Source organism: Lissotriton helveticus, chromosome 1_2, assembly GCF_964261635.1.
Source record: "Lissotriton helveticus chromosome 1_2, aLisHel1.1, whole genome shotgun sequence".
NCBI classification, from domain to species: domain Eukaryota; kingdom Metazoa; phylum Chordata; class Amphibia; order Caudata; family Salamandridae; genus Lissotriton; species Lissotriton helveticus.
In genome coordinates, this window is record NC_136058.1 from 248,262,676 (window position 1) to 248,284,406 (window position 21,731).

Consider the following 21,731-nt stretch of genomic DNA (forward strand, 5'->3'; position numbering starts at 1 on the left):
ATCACTGTAGCAAGTTACGCGACCCCCAGCTCTAAAGCGCTCCGAGGCCTCCGGGTAGTTACGCGCTATATAAGTGCAATTTTTCATTTAATTTCATTTCATTTCAAGTGAGGCATCGGTTCCTGGAGGTGGTGCAGGATTGTTGAGCCGCTAATGCCCGGGGACGATGCGAGGCTCAGTGGAGGTGATGTGTCGGTTGCAGGTACAATACCTCATTTCCTCACTGTGGTGTGGCATCGATAATGAATTTGGTGGTCAAGCTGCGAGGCCTTGGTGTCACAGTGTTGAGGTCAAACCACTGGACCATATCTGCAGGGTCAGATCGGAGCAGTGCGGTGCTTGGGACTCCCACAGTGGTGTTTCTTCTGAGGTGCTGCAGCAGTTTCAGAGCCTGCGTTGTAAGTCGTAGTTGTGGGACTAAGTGGAGAACATTGCTTTGGTTCAGGCAGCGGCATGCTCTAAGAATTGCAGACAGATGCTGTTTCCGAAGTCGCTCAACGTCGGTTTCTTATTGTAGCATGAAAGCTAACTTCCAAGGGCCCAGCAACTGGAATTTGCACCACTTGGCAAGCAGGTCTCTCAGCAAATGAGGCCAGGTACTACAGGTGAAGTCTTTGATGGCCCTGAGACTTCCAGCAGGTGGCAAGCTCAACTCTAGCCCTTGGAGAAACTTTATAAAGTATAGTCCTCTCACTCCCAGGACAGAAGCAGTAGGCAGCAGGCCAACACAGCAAAACAAACAGCAAAGTGGTAGTCCCTCCGGACAGCACAGCAGCTCTTCTTCCTGGCAGAATTTCCACAGTCCAGATGTGTTCCGAGTATATGGTGTCAAAGGTCCAGTTCTTATGTCCATTCTAAACTTTGAAGTAGGGAGTCTTCTGATCCAGCGTTCCATTTGAAAAACTGTCTCAATAACACTTACTTTCACCTCAATACTCACCATAAGTCATGAAACACATGTAAAGGCCCATAACACCAATGAGACAATGTTTGAGCAACTGAATCAGGTGGTCTGATTAATCTAAACTACTCACATATTATTTACATTATTATATACAACTGCAGTTTAACTATTTTCACCATGGTTTTATACACTTATTATTATTAATCAGTCCACTTAAGGCGAATGGATCAACTGATGGAAACTAGACCATGAATATACAAGACCAGCTTTTCTTTTCAAATTTAATTTTATTAACTTTATTTTTCATAAAGAAGAATAGCATTTATGTTTTAGAATCTTTATTTTTATAAGCAATTAAGAAAGCAGCATTTTAATAAAGAAATGAATGAATAAACTGACATTTTCATAGCAAGCTCAAAAAGATGAAATATTAGCAGAATAACAGTTTCCATTCCCTAAATCTATTTCCCTGACTATTTCTCACATTACCTCGAAAGGAAAAATCAATTAAAACCTGCTGTCCTTACATGCGCCAAAAGTCCAACAGCATGTCACGTCATTCAGGAATCGGAAAGAAGAGAGTTTTTTACCTGCTCCTAGTGCCAGGTTTTACACCTTTCTTTCTAACTAAACTTTCTACATTTTACATTCTTTCAAGCAAATCCGAGCTTTTCATTGGCTGTCCTGTGTCAGTCCATGGTAAAGTATATTAGTTCATCTCCGATTCTTGACCAAGTCCAGGCTTCACATAAGCCCTATTGTCTTACACTTCCACATCTTTCAGCTTCCTCAAGAAAGTTACTTTTCCTCGAGTTTCAAACATTTACTTCCTAGCCATTTCTTCATGAGCACGTTCAACTCAACCAAAGAATTGCTTTTTCAATTAACGATGACAATGCAGTAAAAATCTTTACAGCTACGCATGTGCAAAGGCTTCACTCTGGACAAGGTTTTGCGTCTGCAGCTCTGTCAGCCATGTTTTCTGAACCACATTTAGGCCTCACTTTGGAAACTATTATTAAACAAACACAAGACATCAATTAATTAAAGAATTGAGACCCATTCTGTTACCCACCCCCTTTACTAATTAATCCTGTTAATTATGTTACCTAGCAAAAGCACAATCAGGCAGCATTATATTTACTTCTCCTTTAGGAACTGCACGAACTCCTTGAGCTTTTGTCAAAGAAAAGACATAACATAAGCACACAAAATAAGCACATGCCATTAATTAAACAGCCGCATTTAATACTGACAAAGACAATAGACAAGGTTAGTTTATTATTTTTCTTTGCGTTTGCAACATAAAGCACATTAGTTTATCCCGCGTGTATTGATGAATGTATTCTTAAACTAAGTTGATTAGTAATTTCACCACAAGCTTATTAATTTAATTACGGTTATGGGAGTTTAACTTCACAAGTTTGAACAAAATCTTGTTCTTCACCTTGCTTCATCACTTCAAAGAAAGGTTGTTGTGGTACCCAAGACACTGTCCTTCCCGGCCCTTGCTCCAGACACAGTAGAGGGTATGGAGACTTCTTTGTGTGGGGATAGACAAAGCCCTATTCAAGTGCAATTGTCAGCTCCTCCCACCACTGTAGCTCAGGAAGTCTCATCAGTCGGTTGATGGGCCATCAGGATATTCAGGGCACACCTCAGCTCCCTATGTGGGTGACGGTCTAGAATGAATTCCCAAAGCCCAACTGTCATCCAATCCAGACGTATGTTCTAGGGACAGGTAGAGGTGTAGGATGGTTAAGTAAGAAAATGCAGACTTCCTAAAAGTGGAATTCTCAGACCTGCAATTTAAAACACCGCCATCAGTAAAAGATATGTTTTTAAATTGTGATTCCAGAGACACCAAGACTCCAATGTTCTATCTGTCACCGATTGGAAGATACCCTGGTACAAGGTTACCAGGCAGCTCCAATGCTAACCTGCAGGAGAGATAGACCTTGCTGTAGTGAAAACCGAGTTTAGCAGTTTGTCACTACTGGGACAGGTAAAACTCACAAGTAATTGCCCTACCCATGGTGGTGTGTAATAAAAGGGAAGGTTTGGGCCAGGCAAGTGGGTGCAGTTGCTATGTCAAAATGGCAGATTAAAACTGCACACACAGGCGTTGCGATGACAGGCCTGAGACAGGTATGCGTGACTACTCATGTGGGTGGTACTATCAGTGCTGTAGGCCCACTAGTAGCATTCGAGTTACCATCCCTGGGAACACAAGGTGCACCGTACTAGGGACCTACTAGTAATTCAAATACACCAATCATGGGGAAACCAATTGCCAACAGGTTTTAGACACTGAGCACTCGCACTTGAGCACTGGTCAGAAGTGAAAAAGTGTCCAAGTCCTAAAGCCAGCAAAAACGAAATTCAGCACATAGTCAAAAACAGGAGGCCAGAAGCAAAAAGACAGGGGAAACCACACCAAAAGATGCCAGGTCTAACAATATGTAATCACCGTAATAGGAAAATAATTACAATACAAGGGTCCAGTCCATTTGCTAAAGGACTTATGGCCTTCGATCCATGTATCTATACATTATTATCTATCAACCACACAGCTATTCTATTTTAGTTACACAAGTTCATATTGAAAATATAATTTTTAAAACATTCTCATCATCATTTGACAGATTTTGTTTCTATTTCCTGTTTAGAAACTGCATAGAATTTGTTTCAGGAATCAGAGGACCTTTTACATCGGTTGACTAATCGAAACTCAGACAAGTAGTTTGCTGAACAGATTCACTGAGAAAGATAAAATCTAGAGGATATAAACATTAATGAATTAATCAATCAGTACATTTTATTTGTCATAACTTCAGACCCTAAATGCTTTCGCCTCGAAGAGTCTCCTGCCAATATTCGTGTCCCTGTTCCACTAAGGACTCAAATAATTCAAGGGAATAGCTTTCTACAATCCTTCAGGATTGTGTAAATAATAATAAGCCGATGGATCAGATCTGTTATCAGTTTTCAAATACCTAAAATTTTCTTGAAATTACCAAGGGCTCGCAGCTGAAGGCATCTGGCAGGGCTCCCACTCTGTAAAATGTTATATTTCCTGTTGCTCAGTTGATTGATAAATGTAATGAAGACCATAATGAAGAAAACAAAAAGGTTTCTGATAATTATTCACATTGAGACAAGGATCATCATTATCTAATGAAGCATAACAATGGGTAGAATGCCTTATAAACTTGCATAAGGACCTGAGGTAACACTGTCATCCAATGAAATGCACAAAAAATGCCTTTTCTTCTGGGGAACCCAGAATTTGATATTGCACTCTTCCAAAAAAATCACCACAAGCCAATGGATATTAAGTGATTATGGACACCATGACAATATGTTTAACTCTTTGTGAAGAGAAATTTGGTTGTGACTCTTAGATCACAAGTTTCAGGAGGATAGTGCCTATACACCCAATTCAAAACAACAATCAATGTTGTAATCCACAAAAGGAATGAGGAAGATGCAGTAAAGATCGAAATGTAGGATTATGGTGGGTGAATATGCCTGTTGTAGTCCCAGAAACAGGTAAGCATCTATCTATAAATACAGCTGACGGAGATGAAAGAAAAACAACCCTTGTTTCTTCAGAACTGAGGTCATTTCCTTACAATGCAATTTCCTCCAAAGGAGCAGCATTTTTTGGTTGATGTAGATTCATTAAGGGGTTCAGAAGATGTAGTAGTCAGAGTTGATGATATAGCAGGTCCACTTGTTGAAAATGATGCATGCACAGCTTCAGAATCAATCAATACTTGAATCTGGTAGTAAAGTTGGAAATTAAGCAGTTCTATGGAGGCAGAATAACTGTGCAAGTGCCTTGTAACTTGAGAACTGGCAAAGATGTTCTGTAGGATGATCCAAATGGCACTCTCTAGGATTGTCCCTGGACTAGTTCCCCTACTTCTGAAAGCCACCCCAAAAGTAAGAGAACCACAGCTTTATCTTCAGTGGATATGTCGCACTCTTGTGGTTTACGGGTTTCTCTCTCACAACCTGAATATTCTGCAACAGATGGATAAGTAAGATGTAGTCAAACCTATCAATCCTTCAATCCGCCCTTCCAGGAAGCTTTAACTTGGGAATGCACATAGGTATCCTGAAAAGCATTTCATATGGTGTATGGCCGTCTAGCACACCACAAGGACAATTATTAAGTGGCCGCTAAGCCTGAAACCGGTTATACTCCAACAGCAATCCCATATCCAACACCCTAGCAGTCTAGCTTGTTTAAGCATGCTGTTTACTCACTCAATGATTCCCTTCAACTCCAGCAGAAAGGATACGGGTGTAGCAGATGTACTCCCTCAGCAGCCATAGTGTGAGCAATTGCCTGTGTGGCAAAGACTGGGTCTTTGTCTGAATTAAAGTTTTGAATTGGTTACACCTACAAGGCACTAGGAATCTTTTATATCCTCTTGAGAAGAGGCATTCTCTTGTCCCTTGTGGCCAAACCAACAGAAATCTAAAGAACAAATCTACTGCAGCCAATATATACTAATGTTGTTTGACATTTGGCAAATGACCAACACGTTTGAGTTACATTGTTCAAGCAGGAAATTAGCACAATATTGTACCATATAGTATATTTTTCTTGTTCTCAGTGGAATTTCAATAGATAGATGCATAAATCATTAAAATGCAACTTACAGATTTTTTTTTACCTCAGTCTAATTCATCTACTATTGACAAAAATGTTTACTCAATCTCCCTAATACCACTGAGAAGTGCTGAGTGTGTGCATTTCTACTTTTTCCTTTGCACATGTATATTTGTACTGAACTGGCTCAGGTTGGAGGTGAGAGGGACCTATGTGGCATATCTATGACACAACTGAATATCATGAACTTTGTGTTTTTTCGTTATTTGTATTACTGGAAACTGCATAAATAAAGAAGTTAATAAAATACCACTGTGATATTCAATACCACCGATACAAAATGTTAACATGGTACATTTTGGTGGTCCTCACTTTAATGCTTTCAATCCTCACCCTCAGAAGCCCACCAACTTTACATGTATGTTACACATAGACATGCAGAACACAGCACGTGACAGGAGGCATACATAATTAAACTTTTCTGAATTGCTAAATGGTTTTAGATCTATATTGGCGTTGCTCAACACCGACTCCGGCACCAGCAGAACCCAGAGGTTCTAGGTTGTCGCCTGGACATTTTGAGGCACAGAAGAGGAACTATGAACCCTTTAGAACACTAGAATGTATTTGCGGAACAGATGCACTGGTATGAGGAACTTCGGGAAGCCAGTGGGCTGGATACATCCCCAGATACTGACATTCTCTCTCCGCCACCAGTGGCTATGAAGGAGGGAGATTCTTGTGCCATGATGGGAAGGAGGACAGCAGAGGTCCTTGGACTGAAGATGCCCCCTGTGCAGGTCAGGACTAATCTTCTTACCGAAGTGCCTCAGCCGGGAGCTTCCACCTGTGAACCCCTAAATGCCCTTTAATGAGGCAAAAACTGATGTCCTCCTAGGCAAATGGTCCAAGCCTAGCACAGAGGCTACTGTGAACAGGACAATTGCACGTCACCATCGCAAGGCTCCAGGTGACCCAAGTTTTGTCAGCCAACATCTCACCCCTGAGCGCTTGGTGGTGCAGGCTTCAACATCCCTTTCCTCTCTGCCAGATAAGGAATGCAAGAGGCTGGACACACTTGAGAAGATGTTTTCTTCCACCAGCCTAGCATTGCGGTCGGCAAATACTACATGCTTATTAGGCCATTACCCACTCCCTTTGGGAGATAGGTGTGCAAGTGATGCTACAGGTCCTAGAGGAGGCCCGGGCTGTACTCACTCAGGCAGTGAAGGATGGAAGAGAGGCAGCAAAATTCACCATTAGGTGTGGCCTTGACATGGCTGACTCGACGGGGAGAGTTATTTCGTCAACGGTGCCCTTACGACACCACGCTTGGCTAAGATCATATGGCTTCTCGGGCGATGCCCAGGCTAATCTAATGAACATGCCCTTTGGCGGATCTGGTCTCCCCGGGGAGAAGGCAGACTCGGCCTTGGATCATTTCAAAGACCCTCGGGCCTTCAGCCAGATTATTGGGCCTCCCATTACCACCCTGTGGCTAGTCTAGCTTTTGCCCCTTTCGTGGCAACGAAAGGGGGTTTCATCCAGGCCAACTGTATCCCAGCAGACTTCCCGAGTTGTACGAAGACATGTGTATGGCTCATTACAACCTTGGAATGGAATCCAGAAGTCATCTGCTACCAAGTCCTTGGCAGCCACAGCCTCCAAGGCTTCCTAGTTTGAGTCTGCAAGACCCTGCTACCCGAGCTGAAGGAAGAACCCATCATTATCTCCTCCACTGCAAGTCCATAACATGGGACAAGTGGGTCTTGCAGATCATTCAGGGGATCTATTTTCTGCCTTTTCTTTCTTTTTCTCCTTCTATCCCTCCACTTCAAGAAGGATCATCTAACTTTACTCCAAGAGGAAGTGACAGTTCTCCTGGCCAAGGGGGCTAACGCAAGAGTTCCAACTTCAGAAATAGGCATTGGTTGCTATTCCTGCTACTTTCTGATCCCGAAGAAGAACAAAGGGTTGAGGCCGATTTGAGATCTTCGGACTGTCAATCTCTTGCTCAAAAAGGAGAAGTTCATTTGCGCAGGTTGGGGATTTCAGTTTTCCCCTACCTTGATGACTGGCCATTGATGGCGTCCTCACCAAGGCTGTCGTCTACCACCTTCAGACTACGGTGGAACTCCTAAATTTGCTTGGGCTCTCTATAAATGTACCGAAGTCACACTTGACACCTTCTCAGACGCACCCTTTCATTCGAGCTGTTCTGGACACAGTGCAGTTTCAGGCTTATTCTCTCGAGCAGCAAGTCCAGGATATTCAGGTTATGATACTGCTGTTCAGCCAATCTCCTGGATTTCGGTGAGATTGATTCTGAGGCTGCTGGGTCTCATGGCCTCCTGCATCTTGTTGGTAAAGTATGCCAGAAGGCAAATGCTAACTCTGCAGGGGAACCTGAAGCTCCAGTGGGCACAGCATCAGGAGATTCTCTCCAACATGGTCCAGATCTCAGAAGGACCTGCGAAAGACCTGTAGTTGTGGTTGACGTCCAGCGATTAGGTTAGATGCAGACCCCTCTCCCTTCCCCAACCAGATCTCACAGTAGTGACAGATGCATCACTCCTGGGCAGTGGCCTCGCCAACAGGGAGAGGTGAAGATCAGGGAACACTGGTCTCCGGTGGAGTCGAGGGTCCACATCAATTTGTTGGAGCTTCAGACAATCTGATTCGCATTTAAAGCATTTCTTCCTTCTGTCAAGGGGAAGTTTGTGCAGGTGATCACGGACAACACTATCGTCGTGTGGCACTACAACAAACAGGGCAGGGTGGGGTCGAGGACCATTTGTCAAGAGGCCCTGCATCTCTGGACATGACTGGAATAACACAGCAAATCCGTGGTGATTCAACACCTGCAGATTCTCTGAACACCAGGGCGGGCAAACTCAGCCGTCAATGTCTAGCAGATCACAAATGGCATCTCTAATTGGAGGTGGCATAATGTCTCTTTCAACAGTGGGGGGAGCCTTGGTTAAATCTGTTCACCTTCAAAGAAACACACAATGTCAGCAGTTTTGTCAATCGAACAGTGGCCACTTGTTGGGGGGTCATAAAAATTCTCAAGAGAATTCTTCACTATCTCTCCCCTCTAGCACGCAAGCAGACGGTGGTTTCATTGGTGGGTTCCAGGTTGGACTACTGCAATGCACTCTACGCAGACTCCAACAAGGGACTCATCCAGCGCCTCCAGGTCGTACAGAACGCGGCTGCCCGATTTGTTTTGGCGCTTCCTAATGCATCCTCCGCAACAATGGCCGGAAAGAGTCTGCACTGGCTCCCGATACATCAGAGGATCTCCTTTAAGATCTTATGTCTAGCATATAGAGCTCTCACAGATGGGCCACTGGACCCCCTAGGTGTCCTTTTGACTTGTTACTTTCCCAGCAGACCTCTCAGATCTTCGGAGATGAATCTGCTGGTGGTTCCTCATGCCAGAAGGGTACGCTGGGGTAAGAGGGCATTTTCCATTGTAGCCCCTAGATTGTGGAACTCTCTTCCCCTGGAGATTAAGACCCAACCCTCTCTGTCCCTTTTTTAAAAAGCGCTGAAAACCTGGTGTTTTATCAAGGCCTACCCACAGTGAGAGTATACTCTAATAGCTAGTTTATATTTGGTTAGGCGCCTTGACGCCCATTTGGGCTTAGTAGCGCTTTAGAAATGTATTTTCATTCATTCATTCATTCATTTGCATGCTGGAGTTTCCAAGGTGGCTTTTGCTCTGCAACACTTTTCATTGCAAGTGGAGCTCTGGCCTCCTGTACGCCTTTCCTCCCATAATACTTCTGCCCAGAGTTCTTTAGAAGATCAAGAATGACTGGGCCCAATTGTTGTGGCTCCAGACTGGGCACAGAGAGTCTGGTATCTGGAGCTTCTTGAACTGAGCATTGATCCTCAGATCAGGTTTTCCCTTCGGGAGGTTCTTCTGTCGCAGCAGCAGGGAAGGGTCCTCCACCCGAACTTGTCAGCTTCCGACCTCCACGCCTCGAGATTGAATGGCAGCAGTTGATAGCCTTCCTCCTACCCCCTAAGTATGTGATTTTATTTTGATGGCCAGGTGGCCCTCCGCTAAGACCGGATACACCTGCTGTTGGCAAAAGTTTGTAAAATAATGTACAGAGAGGTCTATTGACCCTCTTTCTGTCTCTTTAGATACTATCCTTTTTTTCATTCTTAACTTTGCCCAGCAGGGCTCTGCGTTGGGTACTCTCAAGTGTTATCGGTCTGCTTGGTATGCTTTCTTGTTGACCTTTTTGTATAAATCACCTGTTGTAAATAGATTCCTAAAAGGGCTGTGCATATGTTTCCGCCAATGCCCTTTGTCATGCCACAGTGGGACCTTAATTTGATTCTTACTTTTCGACTATGCACTCCTTTCGAGCTTTTGCATTAATTGTCCACTCCGGCTGCTTACCATCAAACAACCTTTTTGTTGGAAATAACGGTCCGGAGGGTGAGTGAGTTGCAGGCATTGTCACCCAAGCCTCCATATTTGATGATCTTTGCAGATAAAGTGATGCTTCGCACCCGGTCTTCATTCTTGCCAAAGGTGGTGACCCCATTCTATCTGGGTCAATCAAGCACGCTGCCCACTTTTTTTTGCTCCCCCGAATCCCTCTAAGGAAGAGGGGTGTCTCCAACGTCTGGACCCAAACAGAGCATTGTCTTTCTACCTTGATCACACAAAAGACTACCGGGTGGACGGCCAACTCTTTGTGGGGTATGTTGGAGCTAAAAATGGTTGGGCAGTGCAGAAACATACCATTTCTTGCAGGGACATTCTCTTCATTAAGATCTTCTATGTCCTGGCTAAGAAGCTGCTCCCTGAGGGCTTAGAGCTCAATCCACAAGGGTGAAGGCTGCGACCTCAGCATTCGCTTGGGGCGTTCCACTACAGGACATCTGCCAGGCAGCAATGTGGGCATCTTTGCACACATTTGCCAAACACTACTGCCTGTACATTTAGGTCTGCAGGGATTGACATTTTACCCGTTTCGTCCTGTAGGACTTCTTCGTGTGAGAAAACTGTCCGCAGCCCACCGCCTGGATGGTGTGTCTTGGGTGTCTGCTTAAAGTTAAGGAATCTCAAGCTCAAAGGCTCCATCAGCTACTTACCTTTGGTAACACATTAGCTCTTAGAGACAATATCTAGCTGTAGATTCATTACAGACCCACCCATGACTCCCCGCTCTGGAAACTCATTTATTAGGGCTATGGATGTTCCCTTTTTCAGGGCCCTAGTTATGAAACACGTTCAAGTCAGTCACTTCATGTCTCTGCGCTTCTGGCATGGTAAAGTGAAAGATATTGACATCTGTGTGCCTGGCTGGCGCCTATATAGGTGACCGCTACGTCATACCCACCGCTAATGACACCAACGACATCATGCGGAGGCAAATGGGGCAACCCAACAGCGCTTGCAAGGGGTTCTGCTCACGCAAACATTTTCAAGGTCCAGCCTGATGCCTGGGAAATTCAAAGGTAAGGAATCTGCAGCTAGATATTGTCTCGACCAGATAAAGCATTACTGAAGGTAAGTAACTTGTTCAACCAAGTAATGATATATTTTGCTTTTACACCTTTTGCTTTACCGTGTAATCCCTGACCACTGTGACACCTGCGCTCCTTAGTCTGGCCAATTTCTGTTACTATTTTTGCTCATTTATCTTTCTGAATGTCAGAAGTCTCAAAAACAATTGCCTTTGAGAAATGAATCAGCTTTATAATAGCCCATCAGAACTCCATACTAATTAACTGAATATTGTTGACATTGGATTGTAACCAAAAGTAATGCAAAACTCTGCAGTGCACTGTCATGCATGGGCGTTCTCATGCAAACACCCATGGGATTTGATGCAAATCCCTATCTACAAAGGATTGTAGACAGGGATTTGCACCAAAATGCTGGTCCTCCTTGAAGCAGGTATAATAAGGAGAACTGTTTTCATTTCTACTTGTTTTACCCTCTTTATATGTGTGCTGCATTTTACAGCACCAATTCAAAGTGGGAAAAACCTTAAATTGTGGTTTATGTACTGGAAGGGACCTCTTCTTGTAAAGAAGTATGCTTACTACAACACAGACACCCTTGCATTATGGTACAAGGCTGTTTGTATTGGCACATGACATCCAAAAGTGTGCTAGTGCGGCCAGAGAGCAGAACCGCGCCACATCTTAGTAGATATGGCATGCTTTACTTGCTGCATTGCATGATCTTTTTGTAAATCTGGGCCCCAGTTGCCATACAGAATATCATGTAAATATGTCATTTAAAAGATATTGAGCAATATAGCACGTGCTGAGAAATATGGTTCTCTCTGATGTTTGAGTTGAATGATTCTCGCGCAACCTTCAGTGGCTTGATCAGGCCGTGTATCTCACTGACAATTTTAGTGACAGTAAAGCATTGTTGGCTCAGGTAGAGATGAGCAATAACAGAGTCATATGTTTATAGATACATGACACTCCTATCAAGGAGAGTGTTGTCTTATCCTGTGGGAACTACATTGCATGTCAGGGGATTCTGATTGGAGATAGAGAGTGACAGCATGTACTGTTTAGCTGACAATTGTCTGGTCAATAGTCTGCATTTCCAAGGGTACTAAATGACCCAAATGTATGTCTGATACTGAACACATGCTAGAGTGGTCTGTGCCCAGTGTGTGGATTCGAGCATGTGATAAGTGTGTGTTGTATACCCAAAAGAATAAGGAGGAAATACTTGAATGGCATATATAGTAATCCATGGGTTAGGTAGCATACTTCAGAAAACAGCAGCCAACTTGCAGATAGTCATTATCTCCAGCCTTAGTAGGAGAATTGATATTGCTCACCAGTGGAGAGTAGACATTTGGCCCTGAAAGGAAGCATTGCCCTTGGCGCCAGGTAATGATACAAGTATATTGAAATGTGACCACTCTTCTGGCATGGCAACCTTAGAAACCAAGTGGCAATTGCTTGTTTCTAGAGGATCAAGCAGGGAACCAGAAGGGTTTGGAAATTAAAATATTTACAAAAGTGCACTGAGCATGCTGCTTATTCTCTTCAAACATGTAAATGAAGAGCTACAAAGTAAATTTCAAAGTCCAGTGGGTAGCAAAAGCAAATCTTACGCTGGAATGAATAAGGGTGGACCCTTCCATGAAAAACCCCTGCTGTAACAATCCACTTCTCTAAACAACAGACATGTCTATGTCTGTAAGTTACATACATTTTTATGGGTACATAAGATGCATTGTCAGTGAAATTACTCTCCCTCCCTTGCAGCTCCACCATTAAGTGAGGCCTTCCCCTGAGCCCCTGCACTCTCGAGTGTTGGTGTTCGAGGCCCTCCTCCACCCGCAGGTTTCACCTACGCCTCATCCCTGGTGGTCCAGTTGACCTCTGTCTCCATTCTCTCGCTCTACTTTTTCTCTCCTTTTTCACTAGTTTTCTCCCCTCGCTTCTATCTCCCCTTTCACTCTCCTTCTGGGTCTTTCCTCCATTTTCTGTTGTTTTCCCGTCATTTCAAGCTACCCCTTTACTCTCCTTCTGTGTCTTTCCCCTGTTTTTCACAAATTTTTTAACCTCACTTAAATCTCCCCCTTTTACTCTCCTTCTGTTTCCTCTGTGTCTTTCCTCCACTCTTTCTTGCACTTTTGCTTCCTTATTTGCACTTTTCTCTTTTTGCCTTTTTCCTTTTTCTTTTTTCAGCCCATTTTCCCCGGCCCTGCTGCCCCCGCGGCCCCTTCCCCCAGCACGACCAATGCAACCGGCTCAATCCAGCTCCCCTCCCCACTCACGCCTCCCAGCTGTCCAGCCCTCCCGACCCATATTTAATGGTGGCGGCTCTGCAGGCGCGCAAAAGGCAAGCCTGTCTGCACCCTTCTCTGACCCGACTGAGACCAGCGCCAGGATCCCTGGATCTCTGCACCGCCAACGCTACGACCCAGCATCACTCCATGCTCTCAACCCAGGCCGCAACAACAACTGTAAGCTAGCATCACCAGCCAACACCCATGGACCCTTCAGCTGTCACAGCTTCTGGCACACCTGCAGCACCGCAAGACCACAGACCCAGCACAACCCACCCCCAAGAACACAACCAAACAAAAGACCCTGCAATGCATCCTCCTCAACGTCCGATCCCTCCACAAACACTCGACCGAAATCTGGGACCTCCTCAACAGCACCCACACAGACATAGCATTCTTTACCGACACCTGGACCCACACCACCTCGGGACTGGACATCGCCATCGCCATTCCCCAAGGATACAAGATCTCCAGGAATGTCCACCCCACCCATCCGGAGGAGGAATCGCCATCGTCCACAAATCCACCCTCCGCCTGAGCACACTCCCTGATGAGCCCACAGACCTAACGAAACACCTTCACTTCAAGATACTGGCCAGCCCTACCTCCACTCTACGAGGAACCCTCAACTACCGACCCCCTGGACCCTGCAGACTTTTTGCCAACCCCATCACGGACATCATCTCCTCGCATGCCATCGCGTCCACCAACTACACCCAACTGGGAGACCTCAACTTTCACCTCGACTACCAACTGGACCCCAGCACCATATCCCTCCTGGACAACCTCCACAACATTTGACTCCGCCAGATCGTGACCGAACCCACACTCTCAGCAGGACACACCCTCAACCCCCTCTTCACAATAGGAAACTCCATCACCTTCAGTCACACCACCGAACTCCCATTGACTGACCATCGATGCGTCCACTTCACCTTCAAAACACCCACCATCCACAGATACCAGCACCTGCTCCCACGAAGAAACTGTACCAGAATCACCAACTACCAGCTAACCTCATCACTCAGCAACTCCACTCCAACCATTGTAGAAAACAACTAGCCCCAACACTGCAGCCTGTACCCTTTCGCAGATGGATCTCCAACAGCGCCAACACCATAGCCCCCCTCAAGAAAAACAACAACACCCACGTCAAGAAAGCTAGATGGTTCACCACTGTACTTCGAGAGTCCAGACGCACTTGCAGCCGCCTCGAAAAGGCCTAGAGGAGCACCAAATCCACAGAAGCCAACAACAACTTCAGAGCCGCCACCAACGCCCACCACCAACTCATCAGAAAAACGAGGAAAAAAGCGATTGAAGACAGAATCTCCACTCATGCACACAACAACAAAGAACTCTTCAACATCATCAAGGAGTTCACCCAACCCACCAGCGAGTCCACCAACATCCTTCCCTCTCAAGACCTCTGCGACAAACTCAGCACCTTTTTCCACCACAAACTCAAGAGCATCTACGACAACTTCGACGAAGACATCCAACACTCTGAACCCTCACCAACCACCCCGATAACCTGAAGCCAGCGATCAACAACTCCACAGCCCTCAACATCGAAGACACACTGAAGACAATAAAGTCAACTCACTCCGGGGCCCCCAGGGACCCCTGCCCCTACCACATTTTTAACAGAGCCACCAACACCATCGCACCCATGCTCTGCCACACCATCAACCACTCCCTGGCAACCGCCTTGTTCCCTGATGAGTGGAAACACGCTGAGATCAACCCCCTCCTGAAGAAACCCTTGGCTGACCCCATCGACCTCAAAAACTACATATCCATCTCCCTGCTCCCATTCCCAGCAAAAGTCATTGAGAAAGCCATCAACAGCCAACTCGCCACATTCATCGAAGAGCACAACCTCCCCGACTCCTCCCAATCCGGCTTCAGAGAAAAACACAGTACGGAAACCGCCCTCCTCGCCGCAACAGACAACATGCGTACCTTACTGGACAAAGGAGAAACAGCATCCCTCATCCTCCTCTACCTCTCAGTGGCTTTCGACACAGTCTCTCACCTCACCCTTATACGCAGACTCTACGACGCAGGGATCCAAGACAAGACCCTCAACTGGATCAGCTCCTGCCTCTCCGGCAGAATGCAGCGGGTCAGGCTCCCCACTTTCCTCTCGGACCATACACCTACCACCTGCGGAGTCCCCCAGGGGTCCACCCTCAGCCCTGCGCTCTTCAACGTCCACATGGCCTACGGACTCAACATTATGTCATACGCAGACGACACCCAACTCATCCTCTCCCTATCCAACAAACCCTACACTGCCAGACACAACTTTCGAGAAGGCATGGAAGCCATCGGCAAATGGATGAAAAACAGCTGCCTACAACTAAACTCCAACAAAACGGAAGTACTCATCATGGGCCCAAACCCCGACGCCTGGAACAACACCTGGTGGCCCCCGCCCTTGGAAGCCCCACCACCCCCACGGACCCCGCGTGCAACCTGAGAATCATCCTGGACTCAGAGCTCAAAACAGACTGCCAGATCAACACCGTCTCGTCCTCCTGCTTCCACACCCTCCTAGGTAAGACCTTCAAATGGGTCCCCCTCGAACACAGAAAGACCGTCACTCACACCCTGGTCACCAGCAGGCTCGACTACCGCAACGCACTATATGCCGCAATAAACAATATCCTCACCCACAAACTACAGAACATCCAAAACGCCACCGTAAGACTGGTCCTCAACCCTCCAAGACACTGTCACATCTCCCAGCACCTGCGCACACTACACTAGCTCCCCATCGAAGCTAGAGTCACCTTCAAGATGCTAACCCATGCTCCAAGGCCCTCCATGAACACCGGACCAGCATACTTGAACAGCTGACTCAAATTCCACGCACCCCAAAGGATCCTACAATCAGCCCAGCTCTCCTATTCCCTGGTCCCCCGCACCGGAAACACCAGATCGGGAGGCCACTCCTTTTCCTTCCGCGCGGCCAGAGCCTGGAACGACCTTCCCTCCACCTCGGGCAGATAACATCGCTCCCCATCTTCGCAAGAATCCTCAAAACCTGGCTCTTCGAGAGACCCCCTCCATGATGAACTGGAACTTACGACCCCACCCCTCCGCGCCTTGAGACCCTTGTGGGTGAGTAGTCACACTCAACAAACACCTCATTGATTGATTGAGAACCTTCATAAAAGTAGGTTAATATTGCATTAACTGTTTCTAGAATAAAAAGGGTGTCTTTTTATGTAAAAGAGGTAAATGATAGAATGCACACAATTGGAATGTTCCTTGAAAAGTCTGTGGAGAGCTGGAGCGTAAGGAACTCTCAGGCTCCTCATCAGCCATTCATCTTAAAGATGCTCCACTTTAGGCGCGGGACCCAGGGTATACAATATGAGTTGAAAATAATCTTTGAGAGGTAACAGCTTTACAGATTTCTATGTTCCTCATTTCATATGTTCCTACCCTTTCCGTTAACATATGTCTTTACTCTGGATTAGATACTCTTGATAAAGAGTGCAGGGATGTTTTGCACCTTCAAGACCTTGATTTCTACTGTACTTTACATTTTATTTGTCCATTTTATAAAGAGGATATAAAACTGAAAGTTCTGCTATCATTCACCTCCAATGACCAGATGCCTCAATGTTCTCTAATATACCTTGGCCACAGACCCACGATGTTCAACGGCATTTGCATGAAAGTTAATAATGAGTCCTCGCTCTGTTGGAAGTAGCAGCATACAATAGGAGTTTTATCCCCTGTGTATTTCCTGATATGTTGCAGGCAGCCAGATCAAGTATTTGCTGTTGATATCACATAGTGTTAGTTTCAGAAGGCAAAAAAGAAGGGTAAAAGACCAATCTTGGCTTTTTACCAATCTTTACCCATGCCTAAGAGAGTAGTATTACAGCCATAACCTCTTGTACAAGTGATTTGCCTTAAGTGACTACCCATGATTTATTCCTGTCATGTGATCCTCTCTGCTAGTGAAGGAAAGGTTAATCGGGAATTTGATTCCTTCTTTAAGCAATTGAGAATGTAAGTTGCAACAAAATTCATTGTCTAATGAATCTGGTTGAGGTATAATGTAAAATAATACTGTGTTATGTGAACTTCAAACCTTTTTCTATGTGGTGCTATTTTATAGGTTGCCATAAACGTCTGGAGAATTTAAACTCAGGGAAACATAATAAGAAAATACCCTGACCTTCTGACTCACTATTGTAACAAAAACCCAATCAATGTTATAGCGATATTGATTGTGAGGACAATGCTGTTAACGGATTTTATGTTAGCTCATGTTTTCTTGTGCTTGATTCCTATAGGTCTGCAAAAGAGGTCTGGGCACAACATGCTGCTGTGCAGGTACTCACATTTTATTTTCATTCATATTTAAAATCAAGCCTTTGAATATATATCTGGAGAATGTTTCCACTTCATAAGTATTACTCCTTTGTGTTAATTTGCAAATGTTTCAAATAACAATGTCAAACAGCTGGTTTAGAGTTGGGTGGCATTGGAAACTCTTCCAATTTCTGGAGGAAATGTTAAATCCAGAGAAACGTACATTGGCTAAACTTCCTCAATCATTCTGCCCCAATGACTCAGCTAAACTCACCACTGGAATCTCCTCTGTGATTTGTTTCAGCCCATAGCATTTTCTCAAAGATTACATTTTCGATGTACTGTTCCCATTAGATTTTGGTTCTGGTATTCAATACTTAATCCTATAATTCCAAGTACAAATAGCCCCCCGCTTATTTGCATTCTCACTGCCCCACTCATCGCCACCTTCATTGCTCTCCATTCTCACTTGGTATCCCCTCCTCCTCTCTCTCTTAGATCCTCATCACCAAATCCAGACATTGTTCATACCCTACACACTGGTGGGAATTTTGCTGCACAAAGCACCTAAAAACAACTTAAAAGGTATTCTAGATATTCAATAGGTTAGGTTTTAATCTATATTAGGGTGCTTTCCTCTTGTACATAAAGGAGTTGTGATCAAAGCCTTTCTAACAACTATTATCATTACAAACTAGCACTGGCATATTTAATTAGGAGACAGAAAACAAGATTAAATGATCAGATGAGCAATTGGAATATGCAGATATATGTTGAACCCATGGTCTCTTTATGAGCTGAATTTACATGTGCTGAATTACATTTAATTATATATTTGTAAAGTGCAGCTTTTACTCAAATTTGCTGAGTCCTAGCACTCAGGAGAAGACAAGTGGATAGATGTTAATAAAAAATACATGTTTAGGCTTTTATCCTGAAAGTCATATGGATGGATTATGATCTGATATTGAGTGGAAGCTCATTCCAAATGTTAGTGGAGCGGAAGCAGGAGGATCCTCCAGCAGGGGTTGGACAACAAGCAGGCCAATGATGAGCGAAGATTGTGTGAAGGTGAATAGAAGGTGATATGAGCCCCAATATCCCATCGACCTTTGCCCAAAAGAGCCTTGTGAAAAATGTACAAAACCTTAAATATGGTTCTCTTTTTCGTCAAAAGCCACTGAAGAGGCTGTAGATGCTTGTATACAGATTGAATCCAAGAGACATCTAGCAATAGTTGAGCACCGTTGTTCTAAAGGAGTTGCAATCTGTTCAGCAATATGGAAGGGTGCCAATATACAAAGATTTACAGTCGTCCAGGCGAGAAATAATTACTGCCTTCCCCCAACAACCCATCTCAGCCTCGGAAGGCAACTGCTGAACTATCCGATAATGACATAGATTACCTCCTCATATCTTATGCCAGGCCCACTGACAACTGTAAGTCTCGAGGTAACACAATCAAATCCATTCAAACCAACCTCTTCAGAGAACCGACTCACAACAAAAGATCCATAAATAGAGAAAACCTCACAAATATCAGCAAAGTCCAAACTACGCTCTCCCGCTCGACTAACAAGATGAAGTGTGCACTCATTAATTGCAGATCCGCTAGCAACCATGCCCCTGACATTTTCGACCTCATCCTCAAGTATGATTTAGACATGACTTAATAGTTCATCTTGCCCCATCCTTGACCTACTGGTTCCTCCTAGTCACAATTTAATCCGCCTTAACAGAAACATGAAACCCGGTGGCGGGCTAGCATGCATCTATCGAAACATAATCTCAGTCAATCAAGCAGACTCCATCTCTCTAGCCTCCTGCGAATATCTCTGTATCAACATCTCTGATGTCAATCGCCTTGCCAGCAAACTTCACAATATTTACCACCCACCAGGTGATAATCTGATCAGCAAACTTCATAATAGTTAAAACCCACCAGGTGATAATATGGCTTTCATCGATGAGATAATGTAAGTCATTTCATCCAATGACAACTCACTAGTGCCACAGATTTTCCTGGGTGGTTTTAATCTCCACTGGAACAACTGAAATAACCATGGTATAAGCTGCCTTAAATCATTTCTGTCTGAACAGGATCTGTCCTAATTCTGTGAAAGTCGAACCCACAACAAGGGAGATACACTAGACCTCATCATAGCAAAAAAGAACACTGTATCATTAGAATCCATCACTCCATGTGACTGGACTGACCATCACAGCATCATCTTTTCTATTAATATCGAGGTAATTCCAAAAAGGGGCCAGCCCACAAAAACGAAACAATGGAAAATGAATATACTAAATATTAACCCATCGCCCTGGTAAACCGATGCAACTCAGCCCTAACTCCCCCGACAGACATGGTTGAGGTCCACAACCTCACTGTCTTTTACCATTCCACTATGCTTGAAATCCTTGTCTCTACAGTGCCCCTTCAAGAAAAATATGTTTCCTCAAAAATCTCCAAACCATAGTTCAATGAGACCCTGAACTCTGATCGGCACATGCTAAGATCTGCTGAGCGACTATGGAAATCAGCACCCTCCACTGATCACCTATTTCACCTTAGATTGCTGAGGAATTCTTACAACAGGAAGATGCTAAAGGGCAAGGCAGACTTTTTCAAAACCCAGCTGAACCAAGCCATCAACCGCCCCAAAAAACTATTCGAAATCTTCAAGCAATAAGCTCGCAAAACGCCTAATTCTAAGTAACTAAACAATTCGGCTACACCTAACTGTGATGAGCTTGCCATTTTCTTCCTAGAAAAGGCAAAGCCCATTGAACTCATCCAATCTAAGAAGGCCTACTCACAACCTATCATTTAGGATACAAACTTTTACTCTCAGACCAAGTTCCATTTCAGTACTCTGATGGAAACCACAAAAAACAATGCCTCTTGGCACACCTTCTCGCCCATCCCTGAACAAGATATCTACAACATAATTCTGGCAATCAACCCTCCCAATAACGTCTTGGACCCCCTTCCTCCTCTATTCAAAATGATAAAAACATCTATTGTACCCCTATGGACAAAAATTCTCAGAGACAAGGCTCCATACCGGACTGTCTTAAGTAGGGCAGGTCATACCTATACTAAAGAAATTCAAACCTCTACCATCAGATCTAAACAACTACAGCCCTACATCCAACATCCCTACTGTGGCATAATTGCTGGAAAAATGGGTACAAATACAATTATGTTCCCACATTGAGAACTACAACCTCCTAGACAATCACCAATCTGGCTTCCATCATGGTCACAGCACCGAATCTGCACTCACCCACATTACGGATGACATACTAAAAATGCTAGACCAAAATGAATCATGCCTGCTGATACTTCTTGACTCATGCTCAGCTTTCGATACGGTTAAGCATGACAACCTATTGTCCCTACTGGAACGAAGGAGGGGCCTTATGGGCCCAGTGCTACAACTGTTTACCTCCTTACTAAATTCCAGAACACAAAGAATCAAGATGAAACATTCACTCGCTCAACCCTCCAAGGTCACCCTAGATGTTCCACAGGGCTCAGCACTTTCACCCATTCTCTTTAATCTACTAATGGAACCCCTGGAAAACGCATTGAACTCAGCGAACATTCTATATCACCTGTATGCGGATGACACCCAACTGTACATGAAAATCTCCACACCAGAAGACTTCCTCTTTCTCAACTCTATTCTACAGAATACTCAAAGTTGGCTCACTGGAAACCACCTCATGCTTAACACCAAGAAAACGGAATTCCTTCTCATTTGCCCACCCAATCACACCCACACTATGGACTTATGGTTGAAACACCTAACCTCTTTAACTGTGCTCCCCACATCATTGACTCCATTAAATCCTTGGGAGTCACCATAGACAAACACCTGAACAAGCAGGCGCAAATCACAAATGCCACCAAGGGAGCTAATCACCAGATTAGTATGCTAAGGAAACTCAAACCCTTCCTCCCACAGACTGACTTAAAATTGCCAGAACAAGCCCTAGTTCTACCAAGTTTAGTTTAGTTTGTAAATTTATAATGCGCAACAGCTACCCAAAAGGGTTT

General features: G+C 44.6%; 1 protein-coding gene across 1 annotated transcript in view; it reads left to right on the forward strand.

Moving 5' to 3' along the window:
* LOC144800408 (vitamin D3 hydroxylase-associated protein-like) overlaps positions 1-21,731 on the forward strand; it is a 387,916-nt gene that overhangs the window by 322,436 nt on the left and 43,749 nt on the right. Inside the window, exon 13 of the mRNA XM_078671679.1 lies at positions 17,647-17,686. Coding sequence (XP_078527805.1) covers positions 17,647-17,686 — 40 coding nt within the window. The remainder of the gene's footprint in view (positions 1-17,646; positions 17,687-21,731) is intronic.